The 19,488-nt window shown below is 51.5% G+C and overlaps 6 protein-coding genes across 6 annotated transcripts; 1 reads left to right on the top strand and 5 right to left on the bottom strand.

Annotated features, from left to right (window-relative positions):
• Window positions 1-3,962: 3,962 nt before the first annotated feature.
• NCS54_00481700 (Hypothetical protein) lies at window positions 3,963-5,890 on the bottom strand (the record flags this gene model as incomplete). Its single annotated transcript, XM_053150340.1, has 3 exons — window positions 3,963-5,056; window positions 5,118-5,750; window positions 5,812-5,890. 3 exons carry the CDS (start codon window positions 5,888-5,890, stop codon window positions 3,963-3,965), a joined length of 1,806 nt encoding a protein of 601 aa, XP_053006315.1.
• Window positions 5,891-7,020: 1,130 nt separating this feature from the next.
• NCS54_00481600 (Hypothetical protein) lies at window positions 7,021-8,471 on the bottom strand (the record flags this gene model as incomplete). The annotated part of the gene is made up of 2 exons (XM_053150339.1): window positions 7,021-8,330; window positions 8,387-8,471. The coding sequence occupies 2 exons, from the start codon at window positions 8,469-8,471 to the stop codon at window positions 7,021-7,023; spliced, it is 1,395 nt and encodes a 464-aa protein (XP_053006314.1).
• Window positions 8,472-9,138: 667 nt separating this feature from the next.
• Window positions 9,139-10,936, top strand: NCS54_00481500 (Hypothetical protein; the record flags this gene model as incomplete). The annotated part of the gene is made up of 3 exons (XM_053150338.1): window positions 9,139-9,271; window positions 9,326-10,162; window positions 10,236-10,936. 3 exons carry the CDS (start codon window positions 9,139-9,141, stop codon window positions 10,934-10,936), a joined length of 1,671 nt encoding a protein of 556 aa, XP_053006313.1.
• A 148-nt stretch (window positions 10,937-11,084) lies between these two features.
• On the bottom strand, window positions 11,085-13,616 carry NCS54_00481400 (Zn(2)-C6 fungal-type domain-containing protein; the record flags this gene model as incomplete). Its single annotated transcript, XM_053150337.1, has 7 exons — window positions 11,085-11,502; window positions 11,632-11,814; window positions 11,866-12,473; window positions 12,547-12,627; window positions 12,695-13,008; window positions 13,084-13,349; window positions 13,465-13,616. The coding sequence occupies 7 exons, from the start codon at window positions 13,614-13,616 to the stop codon at window positions 11,085-11,087; spliced, it is 2,022 nt and encodes a 673-aa protein (XP_053006312.1).
• A 2,383-nt stretch (window positions 13,617-15,999) lies between these two features.
• NCS54_00481300 (NmrA domain-containing protein) lies at window positions 16,000-16,914 on the bottom strand (the record flags this gene model as incomplete). The annotated part of the gene is made up of 1 exon (XM_053150336.1): window positions 16,000-16,914. The coding sequence occupies one exon, from the start codon at window positions 16,912-16,914 to the stop codon at window positions 16,000-16,002; it is 915 nt and encodes a 304-aa protein (XP_053006311.1).
• A 544-nt stretch (window positions 16,915-17,458) lies between these two features.
• On the bottom strand, window positions 17,459-19,011 carry NCS54_00481200 (FAD dependent oxidoreductase; the record flags this gene model as incomplete). Its single annotated transcript, XM_053150335.1, has 4 exons — window positions 17,459-17,724; window positions 17,788-18,358; window positions 18,407-18,696; window positions 18,756-19,011. The coding sequence occupies 4 exons, from the start codon at window positions 19,009-19,011 to the stop codon at window positions 17,459-17,461; spliced, it is 1,383 nt and encodes a 460-aa protein (XP_053006310.1).
• Window positions 19,012-19,488: the final 477 nt, after the last annotated feature.

The following is a 19,488-nucleotide window of genomic DNA, read 5'->3' as shown; positions in this document are numbered from 1 at the left end:
CAGACATTTGCTTTTTTGCATCGGCAGAGCAGAGCAGGCCACTCGATGATAAAAGGAAACAGCAGGGTCTTGTCTACAAGGGCTCATTACTCGTGCGCCATCTGCACCTTGCCCATTCGAGCTCGTCGAAATCATCCCGAACCCCGGACCAACACAGCACATGGGTAAATGGCTCAGATAGGGGGGGAGGGGCTGCTTCGAGATAGGGCTCTGCTAACGCAGGAAAGCGGGGGGCCACATGGTCGGCGGCTGACCAGGAGGCTGGCTAGGCCTTGATGCGGTTTAGCAGACCCTAGCGAAACACGTGGGCAATTTGTTCCCTAAGCCCGAAGAAGGATCTATTGCAAGCTTGACGTCAGGCATCACGCGGCGGGCTCACGTGGAAGATGAGATCCGTGAGATGAGAGACGAAGGAGTCTTGGATCTCAACTTCAGGGTCAGATTTTTCACCCTTTCAAAGGCCCTACTTCAAGTAACACAAATGCCTGACCATCCCGTCCCTCCCGCCTTCCAGAGCCCATCAGGCCAAACAAAGTTCAAGGGTCGAGTGATCTGACTGGTTCGGCTGCAGGGATCGACACGGGTGGTGCGGCTCCGCGCGCTCCACCGGAACATGATTATGCGGCTCCGCGAACGAAAGAAATTGTACAAAGAGAACCGCTGTAATCTCGTCAAGCATGCACCGACCGGGAGGGCGCACAATGCAGCTTCAATGATGTGACACCTAATGCAAAATGGCCATATCGAAGCAAAAAGTCCATCACGCTACTGCACCCCCACCCAGAGCGACGACTCCTTCACTTGCCAGGCCTACGACTGACGATAGACGCCTATCAGGGTATTTCCCAGGGTCCGCCGGATAGCGACCGAGTCACACTGCCCCCGCCAAGAAGTGATCAGTCAGATACAGAACTCTGACAGGGTTAGGACCAACCACCGGACCACCCAGAGTCGCCTTTTGGTCTCCCAAACAACGTCCAGAGATGGTGATGATTCAAGCATCTCTAAAACGACCTTTCGCCCGGAGAATGGCTTCATTGTAAGCTTTAAGACTTATCATTCATGCGCCGTCAGGACTGAAACTAGCGCCTTTGCTGCACACCTCTATCGGTGCGAGATCAGTTGGTCCAAGTGCTCCATCCTGGGGACCCTGGTCGACGGCTCCTGGCCGGGCCAACCAGACGCGAGGAACACCCTAGTGTCAGGAGAGGAGAACACGAAGCCAGGAGCGGGTTGGGAAAAACACGCCGCGGCGGCGGCTTGGCTCTCCCACCATGGTCGTTCCGGTGTTTCCTTGGACCGCTAGACCGGGGGACCGTCTCTGCCGTAGTTGGGACTATTCTTGGTCCCAAGGCTAACGCTACTAGTAATTGCAACTGATGAATCGCCGTGATAAGATAGACGAGGTCGGCAACTGAACCCCTTACTCTATTTCGACGGCAATATGGAGTAGTGACATCCACTTTCGAGAGTCCTAAATGGCTAACGTCGGCCCTATTCTCGTCAAAGGACAGAGTTCTGAACACGGTGCTAAGAGTCCATTTTCAGCCACCGAATTAAGCTCGTCTGGTTGAAGGATCGTCTTCTCAGGCTCAACCTTCCTCGGAAAGGTTGTTGGCAGTGCAATACCGCCCAAGGGTCTTCTTCTAGTATCTTCCGTCTATTCAAACTCTATAATCCTTTTAGCCGCAGTACCAGTTCGACAAAGTAACTGATTGCGGCTTACGATGGCAGCGGTTCCGATTTTTTCGATCCGATAAAGTTGGGGGGCATTTCTGCGGGAAGTCCTCCGCAATGCCGTGCCGCCGCCTACCGGGCCCCTGGGCAAGGGTCTCACCAAAATCGGCAACTCGGAATTTGAGCCGCACACGTGGATGCCATGTTGACTCCTTGTTCTTGGATCCGAGCCGTTTGGTTCTTGTTTGTCAAGCCCCCACAGGGTAGCGGATCGTATGTGACTATTACTTCCTTGATCGTCAACAACGAACCCCTGATGACACTGCGGGCCTAGGTCCGTATCTCTGATTTGGACCGAAAAGATCACTAAGGAATTCATGGCGCCATCGAGATAAGAGTGCGAGGGGAGACATACTCATAGAGATTCAGGCAAAGTCATCAACGAGAGTATTTAGGTGATGAAGCTATTTGAACTTGAACATCCAGGTTCTTCAAGATCCCACCGACGATATGTGTGGAACAGTACGGAGTACCGAGCGAGCACATCACACCGCCCCTCAATCTCATCCGCGTCGATCCTTTCAGGGGGCGCAATGTGGGGGTCTCCAGTTGTCGCATCCGCAGATTCATCTCGTGTCATACGCAGGTCAGGTGGTACATGTACGGAGAACTTGAACATAAGCTGAGTTCTTGTTGGTTCCTAGCTAGTTGTTAGTAAGAGTCTCAGTCAGTCTTACTTTCTCGTTGGGTTCCTCAGAGCTTGGGCACCTGACAAGATCCACCAAAGGTCCAAGTCCTTGATCTGACAGATACCAAGCCTGAACCCCCCAGATGTCAAATCAAGTGAACCCAAGAACAACAGAAGGGGTTATCGTCTTCTAGATTACCTGCCAGTGAAAGAAATTACCATGTGGCAAACTCCGGATCTTGACAGCGTCTAGTGCAAGATCATCCACGTGCGTCCACGTGCTTCTGAAGATATTCACCCACCGGTTCTGCTAGCTCGACATGGTTTCTGATCGCCAATACGGGGCAGTGTCGATCCCAATCCTCGACGTGCTAGTGAGTGGGCCTCTTGGTGATATTTCCCCGCCACAAGCGAACACGTAATTTCTTTGTCGGTCTGTCATCTTAACGTAGGAGGCTTTTGTTAGGGTTGGTTCAAGTACCGGGTTGTCGGGAATGAAGAGAGACCTGAGTCAACCCTGCATCAGTCGTAAACAATGAGAAGAAACTGTTTGGGAAAGGCGCCAGCCCAAAGAGCCTCTTCCAATATTTGCGGGCGCCTAACTACGGACGGCCATGATTCGTGTCTTGGCCGCACTCATCCGCTCCCCCGCGTGTGTGGCGTTACTACTGCCGCTACCGCTCGGCAAGCCCGTGAGCCCTTTACACCCAAGCTTAACGCCTCCAAAGCCCCTCGTGAGTTCTCATTGCACCATCGGATTCACCTATAATGCCGGCATGTTAATGATCTAATGTGGCTCGATTGAAACCTTCTCTTGCGGGACGGGCTTGCTTTGAGTCGTTCACTAAAACCTTGCTACAACTGAAATCCAATCCGACACAAATCTCCAAGTGAACTACTTACTCTCTGCAATATCAACATCCGCTTTCAACCCTCGTAAATTGTCAATATTGGGCCGACAGCCAGGGAAACCCGCAAAAGGTACATCTCAAGCCTCCGAGATCAACTCGCTAGTCGCTAGAAGCCTGCCCCCGGGCTTGAGTTTTGCTTGGGGGGACCCTAACTATAAGCCCGGATTCGCTCCTATAAACTGGGGGCGCTCCATGGCGTGTATTACCCTATGTTTCAAAGATGTTGAACGCATAGCCGAGCCTGCTTGAAGGCATAGAGCCTCGCCAGCTTGCGCTTTAGTTTTGAAGCCAGCTGGGGAGTTCTGAGCTGGGTTCATTTGTACAATAGAATAACGGCGGGATGGACTTCTGGACTGCCCTGTCTGAGAAGAGGTATCGTCATTCCTATTTGGCTCCTCAGGCTCTGAAATGAATTAGTGGGGGAATGAGCCGCTGCAACTATTCTTGGAGTTTGGAAATAGTTCTGGGGGACAGTTTGAACCGCCAACATGTAGCTCTAGCCCAGTCGAACTCATCGTGGGCTTCTTTGTCGACGGTTGCTGCTGACCATGATACGCCGGACTGTTGAATGGCGTGTCCTTGTGGTGGTTTGAACGTCGAAGCAACACGAATTAAAGGCCAGTATAAGAAACATGAAAAATCTATAAATATAAAAGGAACTCCATTCATACTAGATTGCTTGAAAGTCACACCACCACAATGCCTGTAAACGCACGATCATCGTCGGCATAAATCACCCTTTTCTTCCCCGTCTCGATATCGCAAGAATAGATTCTCCCACCCAAGTCAGACACGAAAATGCGGTTGTTCTTCGCATCGAGCTTCAACCCAATCGCCTCATTGAAGTTCCTTGTGAGCACTTGGGGTTTGATCGACGATGCCGTACCCATGGGAACAGGAAGTCCTGTGTCATCAAGGGGAACCATGAACAAGGCATTGCCGGATGGAATCTCTCCTCGGTCCGTCCAGTACAATTTACCACCGGCTTCATCGATTTCCAAGTCGATCGGCTCTGGTAGTCCGGTCATGATGCAGGCAACATTCCTTGGGTTATCCATCTCGGCACAGAAGATGCGACCTTTGCCTCCCTTGGAGGGGCCTTTTTGTGTCCAGTAGAATTTGCCGTGTGAGGGAGAGACAGCAATTCCCACGCACCAGTTCAGCACATCGGCTTGCCTGTCCTCCTCTGAAGAAGACTTCCTGTTATCCACTAGGGTTTCCAAAGCAGAGCCATCGTAGTTGCATCGATAGACTGCACAACCCTCGCGGTCCGAGAAGTAGAGTTTCTTGTTTTGCTTGTCACAACAAAGCTGCTTGGGGGTGTTGATGGCACCTGGGGCAATGAGCGTGCGGATGTCGGTTCCGTCCTTGTTCGCAGAGTAAACTGCTCCATCTTGGGCGCCTGGCTTGCCCATGGTGGTCCAGAAGATACGTCCAGTCGAGTCATCGACATCAATTCCGTCTGGCAATGCCTGCCCTGAGAAAATTGTCTTGGCGTGTTGGCCGTTGGCGTCGAGTTGTAGGATCTCTCCTGATGTCGTGCTTGGCTCCGCCGCAGATAGCCCGACGTCGAGGACAAGCAAAGTCGAGCCAGGCGAGGTCGTACCATTGTGAGCGTCTGCCTTGATCTTGGGGGGGTACAAGCCTCCATTGGGGGACTTGGAACCCAGCTTGCCGTGATCGAGATAGGTGCTCTTGAGATAGTCGATAGTCTTCGAGCTCAAGCCCCGTTCTGCGATATAATGGCTTTCAATGAACGTCACAGTATCCAGGCCAACATCTATACAATCCAAGATCAGCTTTCAACAACGCGAATCCAACAAGAGACGACCAAGACTTACCGTCCATAAGTTTGCACGGGGCCGTGTCTCCATTGAATAGCTCCCCCCAGATGCTGTCGATCTCCTCGGGAACAGACACGCCCTCGGACAGGATAGTCAAAATCTCACGCTTGATAGCTGCCCAGAGTCTGTTGAAGATGAAGCCGGTGCTCTCTTTCCTGGCGGTGTATGGTGAGGCCGCAGTCTCTCTGAGCCTTGCTGACAAGAAGGGGAATATTGCTTCGTCGGTGACTCCATCCGTCATGAGTTCCACAACCATGCAGGCCGGAGGCATGTAATAGTGCATGTTGAGGATGCGTCGCTTTGTCGGCTCGGAGACTTTGGAAATCATCTCGGATGACTTGTATGAGGACGAGTTGGTGCAAAGAATGCAATCTTGCGGGGCGATGGTATCCAGCGTTGCAAAGGTGGCAACCTTGAGTTCGATCTTCTCGGGTATAGCTTCGATAACAACCCAGGCATCCTCAAGAGCGGGTTCTAGGTTATCGAATACTCGGACGGTGCCCTTGTTTGCCGAGGTTCGTTGAAGGTATGTGTCTAGCTCTTGGTCGACATACTGCAAACATTGCGATCGCTGCTCGCCGCTCGGGTCTCGAACGTTGACGTTGTATCCGGCAGATGCCCAGGTGCATGCTGTAGAAATATGGGTTAAACCTTTTCCCAAGACATTCATTCACTGAGCTTATCAAGTTACCAATACGACGTCCAAGAACGCCTGCCCCGAGGATGGCCACGGGGCGGCTTTCAAAGTTCTTTGGTGGCTGCCACGACATGTTGAAGTAATGATGGAGTAAAATGTTGGGGAGGATTGAGGTATGTTTAATGAATTGAGACTGTGAGTGAGTTGGCAGAATGAACACAAGGACACAAGGCACTGAGCCTCTTCATATACATGCGTTCTGCGCTTGTGACGCTATTGCCATTCTCATCCCCATCCATTTTTAACCAGTTGATTTCCTCGGATCTACCGGAGCCCATGAAAACTCGATCCTACGTAATTCAACGCCTGTTAGAATCAATAAAGACGTTTGTTCGTCTGCCGTTCATTCCGCGGTAGCTTGCTGTGGATCCGAACCACATACCGCGGTAAAGCGGGACCTGGTTAGAGGCTCTGACGTAGGACCCATGGGTGCTGATAGGTAGCATCATCGTCCCTAATAACGACCGAGTTTTGCATTACGAGTTTGAGGCTGGAAATTAATGGCCGCGGACGCACTAGTCATAATGTCGGATGCGGCTCTGCCGGAGACTCAATCGGTCATGACGTGTCCTTGTAAACGGCGGCGGTGTGTGGCAAAGATTGGCTAACGAGACACATGACCAGACTCATGTTTTGCAGGCTCATGAATGACTTGATGGGAAATAATGCCTTGTTATTCAGATTGGTACTTTGAATTATCCAAGGTAGCGGGCGACAGACTACAGCGCCAACAGTTGCTGAGTGCATTTCAATGGTCTCTTCCCATCTCCAAGGTGTTGGATGGATCAAGTCTCGGGAATCACTGTGTTCTTTGATATTGTGTTCGATGACTTCTCCTGGAAGCGTCTTTGATGCCGGCAATAACAAGTCTGACAAAGTTCATACTGAGACGTGGCACTCTCCAAAATGTTACTCCAAAGTGTGCTCCAGGAACCACCTTGCTGTATTCGTGGCATCAAATTATTAGCTGGTCAACATTGCGGGAACATGACCTTGTACCAAAGACTACCAAAAGCAGTCACTACCGGACAAGTATTGGAATGGGTTGTTTGGAATCACGTCTGGTTTTGTCACTAATATTGTCCGAAAAACTGACACTACACGTTGCAGTGAGTGGTATGAGGTAAAAAGACAACTTAACATCTACTCTATATGCTCAGAAGTAACAGCACTATAATACAGACAGCCACCAGAATGAGTCGACTAAAAGCAGAAAATTTGATCCGTCATCTTTGCGACCGCCCCCGGTGCCTGGAAGCCCAAAGAGACCAGGGCTTTCTTGGACGCAGCAACCATCCCAGGAGGGCCGCAGAGCATAACCTTGGTATCCGGTGCGCAAGGAGGTAACTTCGTCTTCATGACATCGGCGGTTACGTAGCCTGTGCCATAAGCCCATTTCTTCGGCGCCTGGTCCAACATAAGCCAAAGCTTAAAGTTGCTGGGATAGCGACGGGCGAAGGATTCTAGCTGCGGTCTGAGTAGGATATCCTCTTCGGACCGATTAGCAAAGATCAGCGATATCTCTGTGGTATCCTTGTCGTCCTCGCAGATGGCACGGATTAGTTGGAACATGGGGGTGATGCCTGTTCCTCCCGCGATCATGCCGATTTTGCTGCAAAGCCCACGTTGGTATTGCATTGGTCCCTTGGGGCCGCGGAAGAGAACCTCATCTCCAGGTCTCAGATTCGCAAAGTAGCCGCCAGTCAGTGACCCGTCAGGATACACCTTGATGACTAGCTCTAGGACGCCAACATCGAGATTGTTGGAAGTGGGCGTGTAAGACCTTGAAACCGAGGTGCCGTTGACGGTGGCTTTCACGGCGACGTGCTGGCCAATCGGTAGTCCCACGACACCACGCTTGTCAGGAAGATCAAAGACAAAGCGGAAAACATTGGGTGAAAGTTTGTCTATCCGGGCCACTTTGAGGCCCTTGTATGTCTTGGGGTTCAAGAAGCCCTCTGCCATGTGAGGGTTCCCTCGCTCCACGGCCCGGACCTGCTTCCGATGCGCCGGGAACCTGGTGAAGCCAGACTCAACGTGAGTAAACTGCGATAGTTTGGTACCAACCACACCGGCCACAACTGCGGACAATGTGCCGGCGGCTGCAAAGCCAGCAAGGAATGGGTTATGTGTCATGGTGGCTGTGGTTGGAATCGAGAGCTTTCCAAGAGCCTGTCTTCCGACTGACCCGTACACGGAGGTACCATAGACCGATGCTCCAAGTACCACGGAACCCAGGGCAATCTTGAGAAGCCCAAGGGAGTAGGGGGTAGCGGAGGAAGATGGCTTTCTGACTGGCGGAGGAGGCGCCTGCTGAGCCAGCTTGATTGGCTTCTGCGGCTTAAACTTGTCGCCCTCGGCACTCTGACCGATGCAGTATCCTTCAAGAATCTCGTCTGCATCTTCGGAATGGCCGACATCTTGGTAGGCTGCCGTTGCATCTGTGCCGGCAACGTCGATGAGGGCATCAACACCGCCGGGATGGTCTCTCACATATTCGGTAACGTTGTAGACTATGGATGCTGTTAGAGGCGGCACAGTAGAATGCGTGCTTTCATGTCAAACTTGCCCTTTCCATGCACGACTATCCAGAGGTCATTCCTGGTTTTGTGTACTGCGACTTCAGCCGCGGTGAAGGTGGGAAGGTCTGACATGGCAAACAAAAGATGGATAAAGGCGACTTGCTCAAAGCAGTTTGTTAAGCCCAGTTGTTCAGTCGGCTTCTGTCTTTGTAACAGATGGAGGCTCGGCGACTGTTGAGGCGGCTTTTATCATACGGGGCTGCAAGCAGTCTTGCATGGCTACTACTCCCACTGTTAGGAGCATTCTCGGACTCTTGGCCACCCACTCGTTTCTGATCACCCTTCGTCAGGGCGTAAACTTCTGCTACCGCGGTAGGCTCCACCAAATTTCCTCGGGTACAGCACGGTAGCCACCCTCGAGTCATCAAGCCGCTCATAGGGATGTGGTACTTGATGCAGCACCCACGTTTGCCCAGCAGCCAGGTTTCTTTACTTACGCAACAGCGCTAGAACACGGGAGATCGTCATGGTGGCCGGGAGGCTCGGCAATCAGCATCCATGAAGTCGCGATGCTCGGGGTTAAGCCTGGCCAATCGGAAAAGTCGTCGATGTAAGGGCCACTGGGTCTGGATGCCGCGGTAAGACATTTGCTACCATCAATGAATTGCCATTGCTACGTTGAGGATCAGAAGGGTGAAAACTTGGGTCTCTAGATGAAAATAAATAGATGCCTCTTCTGAGGGCCTTTTAGACTAATCCATTACTCGACATTCCTCCTGGTTGATCAACAACACCCAGAATGCCTCTACAATCTTTTTATCTGCTCGGGGAGGACCCAGCAACTGCCCGTGAGATCGACGTTGACCAAAATGCAAGCTTCAACCATCTCCAGCAATTGATTGCATCCCACTATGCCATTGTGGTGCCTACAGGTAAACATCTCTCCCCAACAATGCATCAGTGTAGATGATGCTAATCTGTGCTAGGTATTGGCTTCCAAGGGACGAATAATGCTCTGTCCACCGTCTCGCAGGTCATGTCTTCCAAGGACAAGGTTGCCATCACTATCGACGGCCAAGGGGTTCGCGACATTCCTGGCCCGCCTGGTTTGCCGTACGTGGGCAACTTTTTCGAAGTCTTCCCCGATCACCTCGGTAATCACCAACGTCTCTTCGAACGCTATGGGCCGGTCATCAAGACGACAAACCTAGGTCGTACTGTCTATCACTCCAACGACCCAGAAGTCGCCGCCGTCGCCTTTGCCGAGTCCGAGTTCTTTACCAAAAAGATTAACGATTCTCACCCCCTGAATGGAATCAAGACACCAGAGGCCGGCATCTTTTTGGGTGATACTGATACACCCGAATGGAGGGTTACACACAAGTTCTTGCCCCCTGCCTTAGGGCCCAAGGCAGTGCGGCATTATGCACCGACAATGCAGAAGACAGTCGAAAAGGCCTATGAGGTCTTTGACCTTTTAGATGAGCGGGAGGAAGCTTGGAATGTTTATCAGTACATGCTCAAGTTGGGGGCTCAAGCTGTTGCTAAACTGACACTTGGCCTGGATCTCGAGCATTTCTCTTCAGTCGACGCCCCCGTGCACGAAATTGTCCATCTCATCGCCGACATGCTCTCGCTCAACAAGAAGGTTACGTCAAGAGGCAATTGGTACGCCAGCTTGCCGTTCGGAGACCCCAAGGCCTTGAGGGACAAGAAGGCGACCCTGGAACACATGGTGGAGGAGCGCATCCAACAAGCCAAGGCTGGAGGCATTGAAGATTTGCCGCTCCAAGACGCAGCCCTTCGAGCCACCGATATGATTGGTGAGTCCTTCTGTCTTTTGTGTTTTATTTAGCAGACAAGAAGATCACAGAGACTGACGACATATGCGAGTAGACTATGCACTTCGTGCCACCGACAACAAGGGAGAAAGGCTGCCCAAGTCAAGCCTCACCTGGGCTCTTGTTGTCGCCACAGGCGCGGGATTCACCACCACCTCGTCCCTCCTATCGTGGCTCATCTATGGCCTTGTGACATACCCCGACGTGCAGGATAAGCTACTGCAAGAGTTGATCGACCACGGCTTCACCGACGATATGGAGATTACATCGGACTTTACCGACGGCCTCGTCTATCTTGACTATTATATCAAGGAAACTCAACGCCGCCACAACCCTTCATTCCAGCCAGGTCGAACCTCCAAAGTCGACCTCATCTTGCCTGGGGGTTATAAACTGCCCAAAGACTCGGTCATGATCCCAGCGCTACATCACATACATAACAACCCCGAGTTCTGGGATAACCCTGCCAAGTTCAACCCGGACAGATGGGGTACCGACGAGGTCAAGAACCGGCACAAGGCGGCATATCTACCCTTTGGAACCGGCTCGCGCATGTGCATCGGATTCAACTTTGCGTTGCAAGAGATCAAGATCTTCCTGCCGAAACTCATATATCGGTATCGATTCAGAAAGGACGGAAGTGATGTCACCGAGTACGACCCCATGTTCCAGCTCATCAGGCCCAACAACTTGTACGTTAGGGCCGAGAAGCGCACGAAGCTGCCTCCCAAATCCGACACAGCTGCTAGCACATGACTTGAACCAGCGACTTATCGTGCGCCCCTTGATGCCATTTCTGTAGATTGATAGACCTTTGCATTGCTGTTGCTTCCTTCGAGCACCCATATAGACAAAAAATGAGATAGACAAATGCTAGATTTTTAGACATGTTATCGAGTTCAAGCTATGCTGGTTCATCCCCGAAATCAAAAGGCTGTTCCATCATGTTTATCGACTCCCATAGACTGTATCCCGATCCCTCATTTAACAAGCTTTCCAGCAGGTCATCAGTGATGAGCATGGACTCAGCATTCGGAGGACCTGCCATGAGTCCACCATCAGCGTTTTGCATTAAATCAGATGTCCGAGTCGTTGTTTGGGACCTAGCCAGGCCAGATGGATCAGGATGGCCAGGCGATAACTGGCGTATTGCTTCTCCAAAGATGCCGCAGAAGACGGACGCCGAGGTGTAAGTCTTTTGAAGCTCTCGCATTACTTCCATACAGAACTCGAGCTTGTTGAATCCCAGTTTCCGAGTGAGGGGGTTTTGTGATTTGCAGTCGAGGAGATGAACATGCATAGCTGGTACCAAGAGTGGGGGACTGGGTAAAGATTAGCAAAGTATTGGGAGCTGAACATGTGTGTGTATTGACGACGAAAGGATGCGTGAGCTGTCACGCTGGTGATGATGAGATCCCAGGACAGACTGGATGGGGAATGTGGGACCTTACGTCATGGGGCACGCCAAACTGACAAGCTCTTCACGTACTATGCTGTCAAGTATAGCATTGGTGGAGGCTGCTGCCGATGCTAGTCGAGTTCGCATGCGACTCTGCCATGGGCCTTGGGCTGGTGGTTGAAGATCTTTAGGCGTCATTGACACACAGGGGCGATAAAATGTGATCAAAAGCGCTCTGTTGATCAGGGTCAGCGGCTGATAGGGACGTTTGAAACCAAATGCTTACTGGTAGTGCAATTGTGCGTGGTAATAATGAAACCTCTCCAACCGGCTCTCCTCACCGTTATTCACATCGGGAATGCAGTGTTGCGAGAGCTCTGCCTCTAGACACTCGCACTGCTCCAGACTCGGCGTAGGGCTATTTTGCTGATAGCACAACATGGTGACGTCGCCTAGAAGCCTGCTCAGCTGTAAGAGGACCGGCCAATACTTGGCCAGTCGACCGAGGTCGTGTGGAAGATAAGCCTCCCTCAGCGAGGATGGAATCTCAGCGACATCGCTCAGCAAATCCTCGACAGCGGGAAAGGGCATGTCGCAGTCGCCAAGACGGATTCTCATGGGTCGTCCGAGTGTCACGCTCAGCCATCGATCTCGAAATAAACAACCTCCCCAGAGGCGGCGCCACATGCGACGGCGATGAGGGTTGATCAACGGATTCAGCCTCACCGAATCTGGGTTTCGATGTAGTCCGATGATCTGGCATAGGCTGACTGCAACTCCACTCCAGTACCACGGCTGTGAGAGTCTGTCCCTGTCAGAATGCCAGAAGGATAGGAGTAGAGCGGATTGTAGGAGATGTTCTTGATGGATTACGCCGCCGTTGTTGTAGACACACTGGAATAGTCATCAGTCTCCCTGACCTCTTGTACGTGGATCAGAGCAACGTAGTGATCAATAGGTTGCTCACCTTGGCATGTTCATAAGCCTTGGCTTTCATTTCCTTACAAGAGCCAAAGCCCTCAAGCTGCCAAACGCTACTCGGAACAAACTAAGATACTTTGTTAGCCGATTGATCTTCTTGCATGTGATGCTCTGTTCGCAGGCTCGAGGCTCACATTTACTGCCACCGAGGCCATGCTCCAAAAGAGAAGCAAGTCGGATAACGAAACATAGACAGGTTCATGAAGGTTTTGAAGTATACCGACGTTTATTACAGGTAGGATCGGATGCAAGTGATGGAAATATGCTCGAAGTATCTCTCTACGAGAGCTCTGCTGAGGAAGGTTAAAGACGCCCTTTTGCTTGAGATAGTCGCTGTCCTGCTGGGAGATGGTGACGGGCGGAGCAGAACGGAGTAGAATATGCCTCTGGATGGGCTTCTGAGGATGCGAGCAGACATCAATGACGGATGTTGCCCCGGGTTGCTCCCCTTGTAGCCAAGAAACCAGTTAGCCTCGTAGAAATAGCTCCCATGTTTACCAGTATCAAATGCAGGTTCACATACCAAGATAGAAAAGGCAGTCAGAATTAACGATTCCTTGACCTGTCGCCGCGGAGGATATCTCAGCTCCACTTCGCTCCTCTTCAATGTCTCTTTGTCGCCCAGGGTCAGAGTGGTAAGCCGTGTCATTGTGGCCTTCTGCCAGAGGATCACCACGATGGACGTCTGGAACAGAGGCAGGCTGGTGCGTTATCGGCTCGGGCAATGATGGAGATGCCCTGGAACTATTGCTTTCGTCACCGCTTCTCGCGCTTCGCGACCGTACATTCCTAACAGAGGACGCACGTAAAGAACTGCGAGGTCTTCACATATTACCTACTGTTAGCGTCAAGCCAACCGTGGGCCAACACAGAGCATAGACATTGGCATTAAAGTTAGACTTACAGCATATGATGGCTATCCTGTACTATACACTCGATACCGTCCTGAGCACACCGCATGCAAGGGATGCCCGTCACAGTGACGCTGCAGCGGACCTTGCGCCCCCGACACTCCTGGCACGCCACGGTCGACCTGTGACGTCTTTGCATCGGCATGTTTGTTGTCTTTTGCGCATTACTTATGCCCGAGATGGAATGCTTGATTGTTATGGACGATATGGTTGCATTGCCAAGAGTTCTTAGGTAGGTTGGAGGACCTAGGCAGAGAATGAATGAACTTTTTAGTCGGTTGCTTAGTGGCAATAAAAAAAGCGAGGTCCGATAAATAGCCGAAGGGTTGTGGCTCAATGTTTATCTATTTAATACTTATGACTAATTATTCAAGCACGGTTTACTACCTGTATAGGCGCGATAACCAGATCTTGGGTTCGTAGCAGCGATCAATGTCTTCTAGGCAGCTGGAACACATTTCGTAATTGCTATAATACTGGTCGTTGTTGAAAAGCAGGGCTTTTCTTTAAGATGGCTTGTACCGTGCTATGCACTCCCTGAGGGTATCATAATCTTCCTTTTTGGGCTGTAACGTGATGTCTGTCTGTGCAGCCCACATGCACCTTTATGGGCAGTGTCCAATTCAAAAGACCAGCCATTTTTGCGTAAACGCCTGGAACATGTCTCCTAACGCCATTAAAGAACCAATTCAATAAGGAGGGATCTTGCCAGAGCAAAGAATCCCCACCACCCCCACCAGCTTGACAAGGTGCATTGTGACACTGATGATAGCCTCTTTTGCCTGCCGACGAGAAGCTTGCAGAAGGAACTGACATAGATGCAAGGCAATTCAGGATTACAACTACTTAATAATCAACGGGGCACCCCTTGAGGATTATCCCACTCTGACGTTCGCATTGTCTCTTCGGATATTCCTCCAAACTGGGGGACTCCTTAAATGATGATCTACCCTTGCTCCATCAGGGCCACATTGATAACCATTTCAGTTCCCTGTACCTGACCGCTCGTGAGTGTAAGCCATAGTAGGTGGCGCTGTATCACCTGGAAGCTCCACAGGAGGGTTTGAACCCCCAACAAGTCGTCTGAGCCTGTCAAAAGGAGTACCCTTTGCCTCTGGCATGTAAGCCTGTTGCTGATCGTGATATGCTGGGTTGGGAGAGGTTGTGTTCACTTGGTGACTTGGGCGACGGAGGCACATGAATCCTAGGAATCCTATCGTCAGGCCGACAACGGCCAGGCCGCTGACTACGCCGCTCACTATCGCGCCGACTTCGACCTTCCCATCGGAACTGCTAGGCTGTGATGCGGTCGCTGATGTGCTCTGGCTCTCTTCTGTTTCGGTCGACTCTGCTGTGGTATTCGTGCTTGATGCGCTCTCGGAGGTGCTTTCAGAGACAACTTTTTGCGTGATACCGCGCGTGCTCTTCGAGTCCTCATCGTCGCCAACGATCAACGGTACCTGAGAGCAATTGACAACAACCATCGTGGTGAAATCTCCGGGTTCCCGGCCTCGAGCGGTGTTCAGGGTGAGGCCCACCTTGGTATCGGCACAGTTATGCCCGTATATACCCTCGCCCAGGTAGAACAGTTCGCAAATTGTGTACATAGAACCTGTACTGCAAATGCGTGCGTTAGGCAAATGAGGTTGTATGGAAGAAGCTTACGGCTCATCACTGCCGGTTGTATCCATTTGTCAAACAATCATTGCCGCATGTGTCTGTCTTGTCGAAACAGGTAGTCTCAAGATTGTCCCAGCCACAAAACATAGGGTTGATAGTACCTGACTCCCAAGCGCAGGCACTCCCACCGCAGGCATAGTACGTGGGCCCGTTTCCGTAGAATCCACAGGTCTCATCAGGAGCAATAGTGAGGGTTAGGGTACCAGATATGAGGTCTTCCAGAGATTCGCCGTCCTATCGCCGTCGGAGCCCATGGTCTGAACGCCATGGTTCGGTACCAGGCTCGGCATAGGCAAATGTGCGCGGGGGCAGAGCTTGAGATGCCCCTTCTCGGATCAGAGCAGTCGATACTAATCTCATGGGTTTGAACAGGTGCATTGAAATGCTTCCAGTGTGGCGATGAAAGGATGGGATTTGGGAGGAAAGATAAGGCCCTTGGGCGTGACTAAATAGTCTTGATGCAGAGCCTGCTTGACCACCTGATGCATGTATACAAAAGTGGCTTGCACGAGCTGAGGGCCCCCAATTTCTTGTCAAACTAGTCACAACTTGTATAAATCGCCACATTTCAAGTTGTTTGATGATTATTGGTTTGCCGAGACTGCGCATAGGTTTATGGGGGTGTGTACAGCCGCGCAAAAGCTGACGATTTCTATGGTTCTAGTTATAGCAAGTGTACCATGTGACAGTCGATCACTGAAACCAGGCTGGCTCATTAAGGCCTTGGTTTGCCGACCGCTTTATACTTTTGCTTATCGGAGTGATGCTTGTAGTATGAGCTGATTTTGTCTATTACTCTAGTCATAGCTAGTTTGATAGATACCCGAGCGCCTCTTGAGGACTACCCCCTAGGCTGACTGAAACCGCTGCTTTAGATACTCCTCCAAGGCTGTGGGCTTCTTGGCATGGTCCAGATTGGTCACCTCCTCGGCCGGGATGTCCCAAACGCCTCTGGCCACATTCAAAGACACAGCCTGCGCGGCGTAATCCCAGTACCCGGCAAGGCCCTTTTCCTCGCGCGCTGCCTGCACCTCCTGCGCAATATCCTCCACATTGCCTGCGCGGACAACCTTGGCTGGGGTACCGGTGGCTTTGTGATATGCCGCCGCCAGCTCATCAAGGGTGACTTCCCCAGACCTGAACCTGAACACGCCACCTTTGCCCTCCTGTACATCCTTGTTGAACAGGAGCTCAATAGTCCAAGCAGCTGCGTCCTCCTGCGCTATCCACCAGAACTTGCGGTTTGGCTCATCACCCCAGTACTTCAGCGTCGGCACTTCACCAGTCGTGTCGAATCCACCCGGCCCAAAGGCGGTGAACAAGAGACTGTCAAAGAACCCGTTGAAGATGTATACCGGCTTGATAGGGCTTGTCAGGGCGGCTTGGTGATGGAAAGCGATATAAGCATCATAGTGTTCAAAATCACCAAACTTATTCCTGGTCCAGTCGTTGTTCCAAGACGCCGAGAAGAAGATCTTGACACCTGCCCGCTCAGCAGCCCGTAAGAGGATAAGATGACCATCAAGAACGAGCACATCTGTCGACATGTAGGCGCAGATGATGGCATCGACTCCCTGGACGGCCTTTTCGATGGCGGGAATGTCGTAGTAGGAGGTGCTCGTCACGAAGGACTCGAGCTTGACGTCTTCTGGGACCTTGGAAGCATCACGCCCTAGGCCACGCACTGAGAGCCCTCGAGATACTGCGGCTTTGGCAAGGCGAGTGCCCATGTTTCCAGAGATACCGGGAATTAGGACGAGCATGTTGATGAGGGGCGTTTGTAGTGGGCGGTTATTTGGGTCCTGTTGGTGCTGTTGTTGTGCTCTGGGACTGATCGAATATCTCTGTTCATTTATAAAAATCCCAATAAACAAGAATTTATAATCGAAAACCCTATTGCTCGAGGCTATACCGGAAACTCCTGAATAACGTTGATTCTATACACGCCACCGGCCGAAGGTGGGGAAGATACGACATTAAAAGCCCGGGCCACTGTCCTAAGAAAGACTGGATAACGTTGAACCTCTGTTCAGACGCGCGGCCATGAACAAAGGTTTGAGGAAGCTAGTAAATAGGATTTGTAATTTCCTATCTGTGTTTCTTAAAAGTCTGATGTTTCGGCGTAGAAATGGAGATATTCTCAGATAGAACCCCCTGTCATTCGGGCTCTCGGGACCCTTGAACAACCCGATCGCATGGAATAAACTTCCAACCACCAATCACAAACGTTAATTATCTAAGCTTCAATCCTACAACACCACTGCGTCAGACTCGTCAGTATAGTCTTAATGCTAACTGGACGCTTATTCATAGCTTTGCCTGTGGAAAGGCAGAATTATAAATCTCCTTGACCATGTTCCTCGGGTCTGATAACCTTGTCTGCGTTTCTTCAAAAAGAGAGGGCAGACCTGAGTTCCCAAATGAAGCTCCGTCAAGAACCATGTCAGCTATCCCCTTGGCGCATAGGAACACTTGCGGCATCCCGTGTCCTGTGAATCCTGCCATAATGAACATGCCCTGGCGCTTCGGGATGGGTCCTACTCTCGGAAGGCGGTCTGATGAGTATCCCATGACTAGCCGAGTTAGAGATTGCATGTCTTTGACAGGGACGTGAAGATGATGGTTGGTGAACTTACTTCCAGTCCAAAGGTCTGCTACATAGGCTTCACTATCTTCCCATCCGATAAAGTGTCTCTGCATATACCCATCAAAGTATTTGCGAGTTTCCTCAATGACATGGCCATCATCGACATTGGCATACCACTGCTTCTTATCGCCCAAGTATGCTTGTCGTGCACCGCCGACTATGATGCTTCCGTCTGGCCTTGGAATGAGATAGTCAAAGTCCCAGTCGGCGAAACGGAGGGAGTACGTGTTGGGGAGGAATGGAGCCGTTCCTGGGGTCTTGATATGGGCGACAGCTCCTCGGTATGGAATGATTTTGTCGGCGTATTCGGGAAGCAGTGATCCAGTGTAGGCATTAGTGGCCATGATGACCTGCTTGGCGTGGACTTTTCCACGGGGAGTCTCGATTACCCATGCCTCGCCTTGCTTCTGGCGGCGAGAAATGGAGGTAGCAGAAGTGTTGGTCTGGACGTTGACTCCCTGCCCAATGGCGTCCGCGAAGAGATGATGGATGAGCTTGTACGGCCATACATGCCCAGCAGTGTAACTGAACATGCCCTTGGCGCCTTTCACACCGGAGAGCTACCGAAGGGTTAGCAAACAACTAACTCCTATGCAGCATAGACCGACCCTCTCTGCATGTTGCTCAGGAGCACAGAATGTCGCTCTTGTTGATTGGATGCCCGCCTCCACAAGATTCTCGTAGCCTTCTCTGAGACGACGATGCTGTCCCTCGGAGAGCTGCACATCGATGGCCCTGGTAACCACAAAGTCGCAGTCGATCTTCTCTTGACGGATGAACTCTGTCACGGCAGCGACGTTGGCGGATTCAAAGTCTGCAACCTCAGCAGCAGCCTTCAGGCCGTACTCCTGGGCGAGTTTGGCGATGAAGGCGTACGAGTCAGGCTTCAAGTGCCCACCTGAAATCTCATGTTAATCATTGCATCGGGAGGAGAAGGGATGGCGAAGGTGAACAGACCGTTGCGTCCGGTGGCCCCTGAGCAGAGTTGCCGGGATTCAAGGATAAGAATCGATGGCTTCTTGACGGGGTAGCTGGGATGACGGAGTAGCTGTGTGACAATTGAAGCACCGCTGTAGCCGGCACCAACGATTACTATGTCGGCAGTCGTTGGGAGATTCTCGGTCGAGCGGTGGTTGTCAAGAACACCAGGTGTGCTTCGCCAGAAACTCGGCATCCCCTTTGGGTGGGGGTGCGGCGGTTGGTGCTCGCTCATGGTGGAGGAGGGCTATTAGCGAAGAGGGGATGCGAGGGTTGGGATGGCCTGTTGACGGCGTGATTGATAAGACCGGCCTGGGCGACTTCGTCATTAGGAAACAGGCTCGAGCATACTACCACGTCTTGGTACCACTGACTAAGGCTTTGAGGTATGAGGAACAATAGAGAAACGGGCGTTGAGAGATAAATTACCTCAGATAGTTTGAGACAGGCTGTTCAACTACGTAGCAAGGCGCGCGGCCATAAGATTACTGTCGCTTCGGCAAAAGACGTGAAAACTAAATGAAGCTCTCGAAAGAAAGGGGTAACTCCTCAACGCTGTCACAAGATGCACAAGGGAAAGTCCAGGTAGTGGTTAAAGGATTCGCGATGGTCACGAAGGGTCCCGCCTCGCATCCCTTCCTAGTTGGGTAGGAGGCTGATTTGCTAATTGACGTTGGTGCGTGAGGGGTTATTGATAAAGCCGTACCATCAT

The sequence above is a fragment of the Fusarium falciforme genome, chromosome 4 (assembly GCF_026873545.1).
Source record: "Fusarium falciforme chromosome 4, complete sequence".
Classification (NCBI taxonomy): domain Eukaryota; kingdom Fungi; phylum Ascomycota; class Sordariomycetes; order Hypocreales; family Nectriaceae; genus Fusarium; species Fusarium falciforme.
The sequence above is the reverse complement of the archived record's forward strand: the minus strand, read 5'-3'. Positions and strand labels throughout refer to the sequence as shown.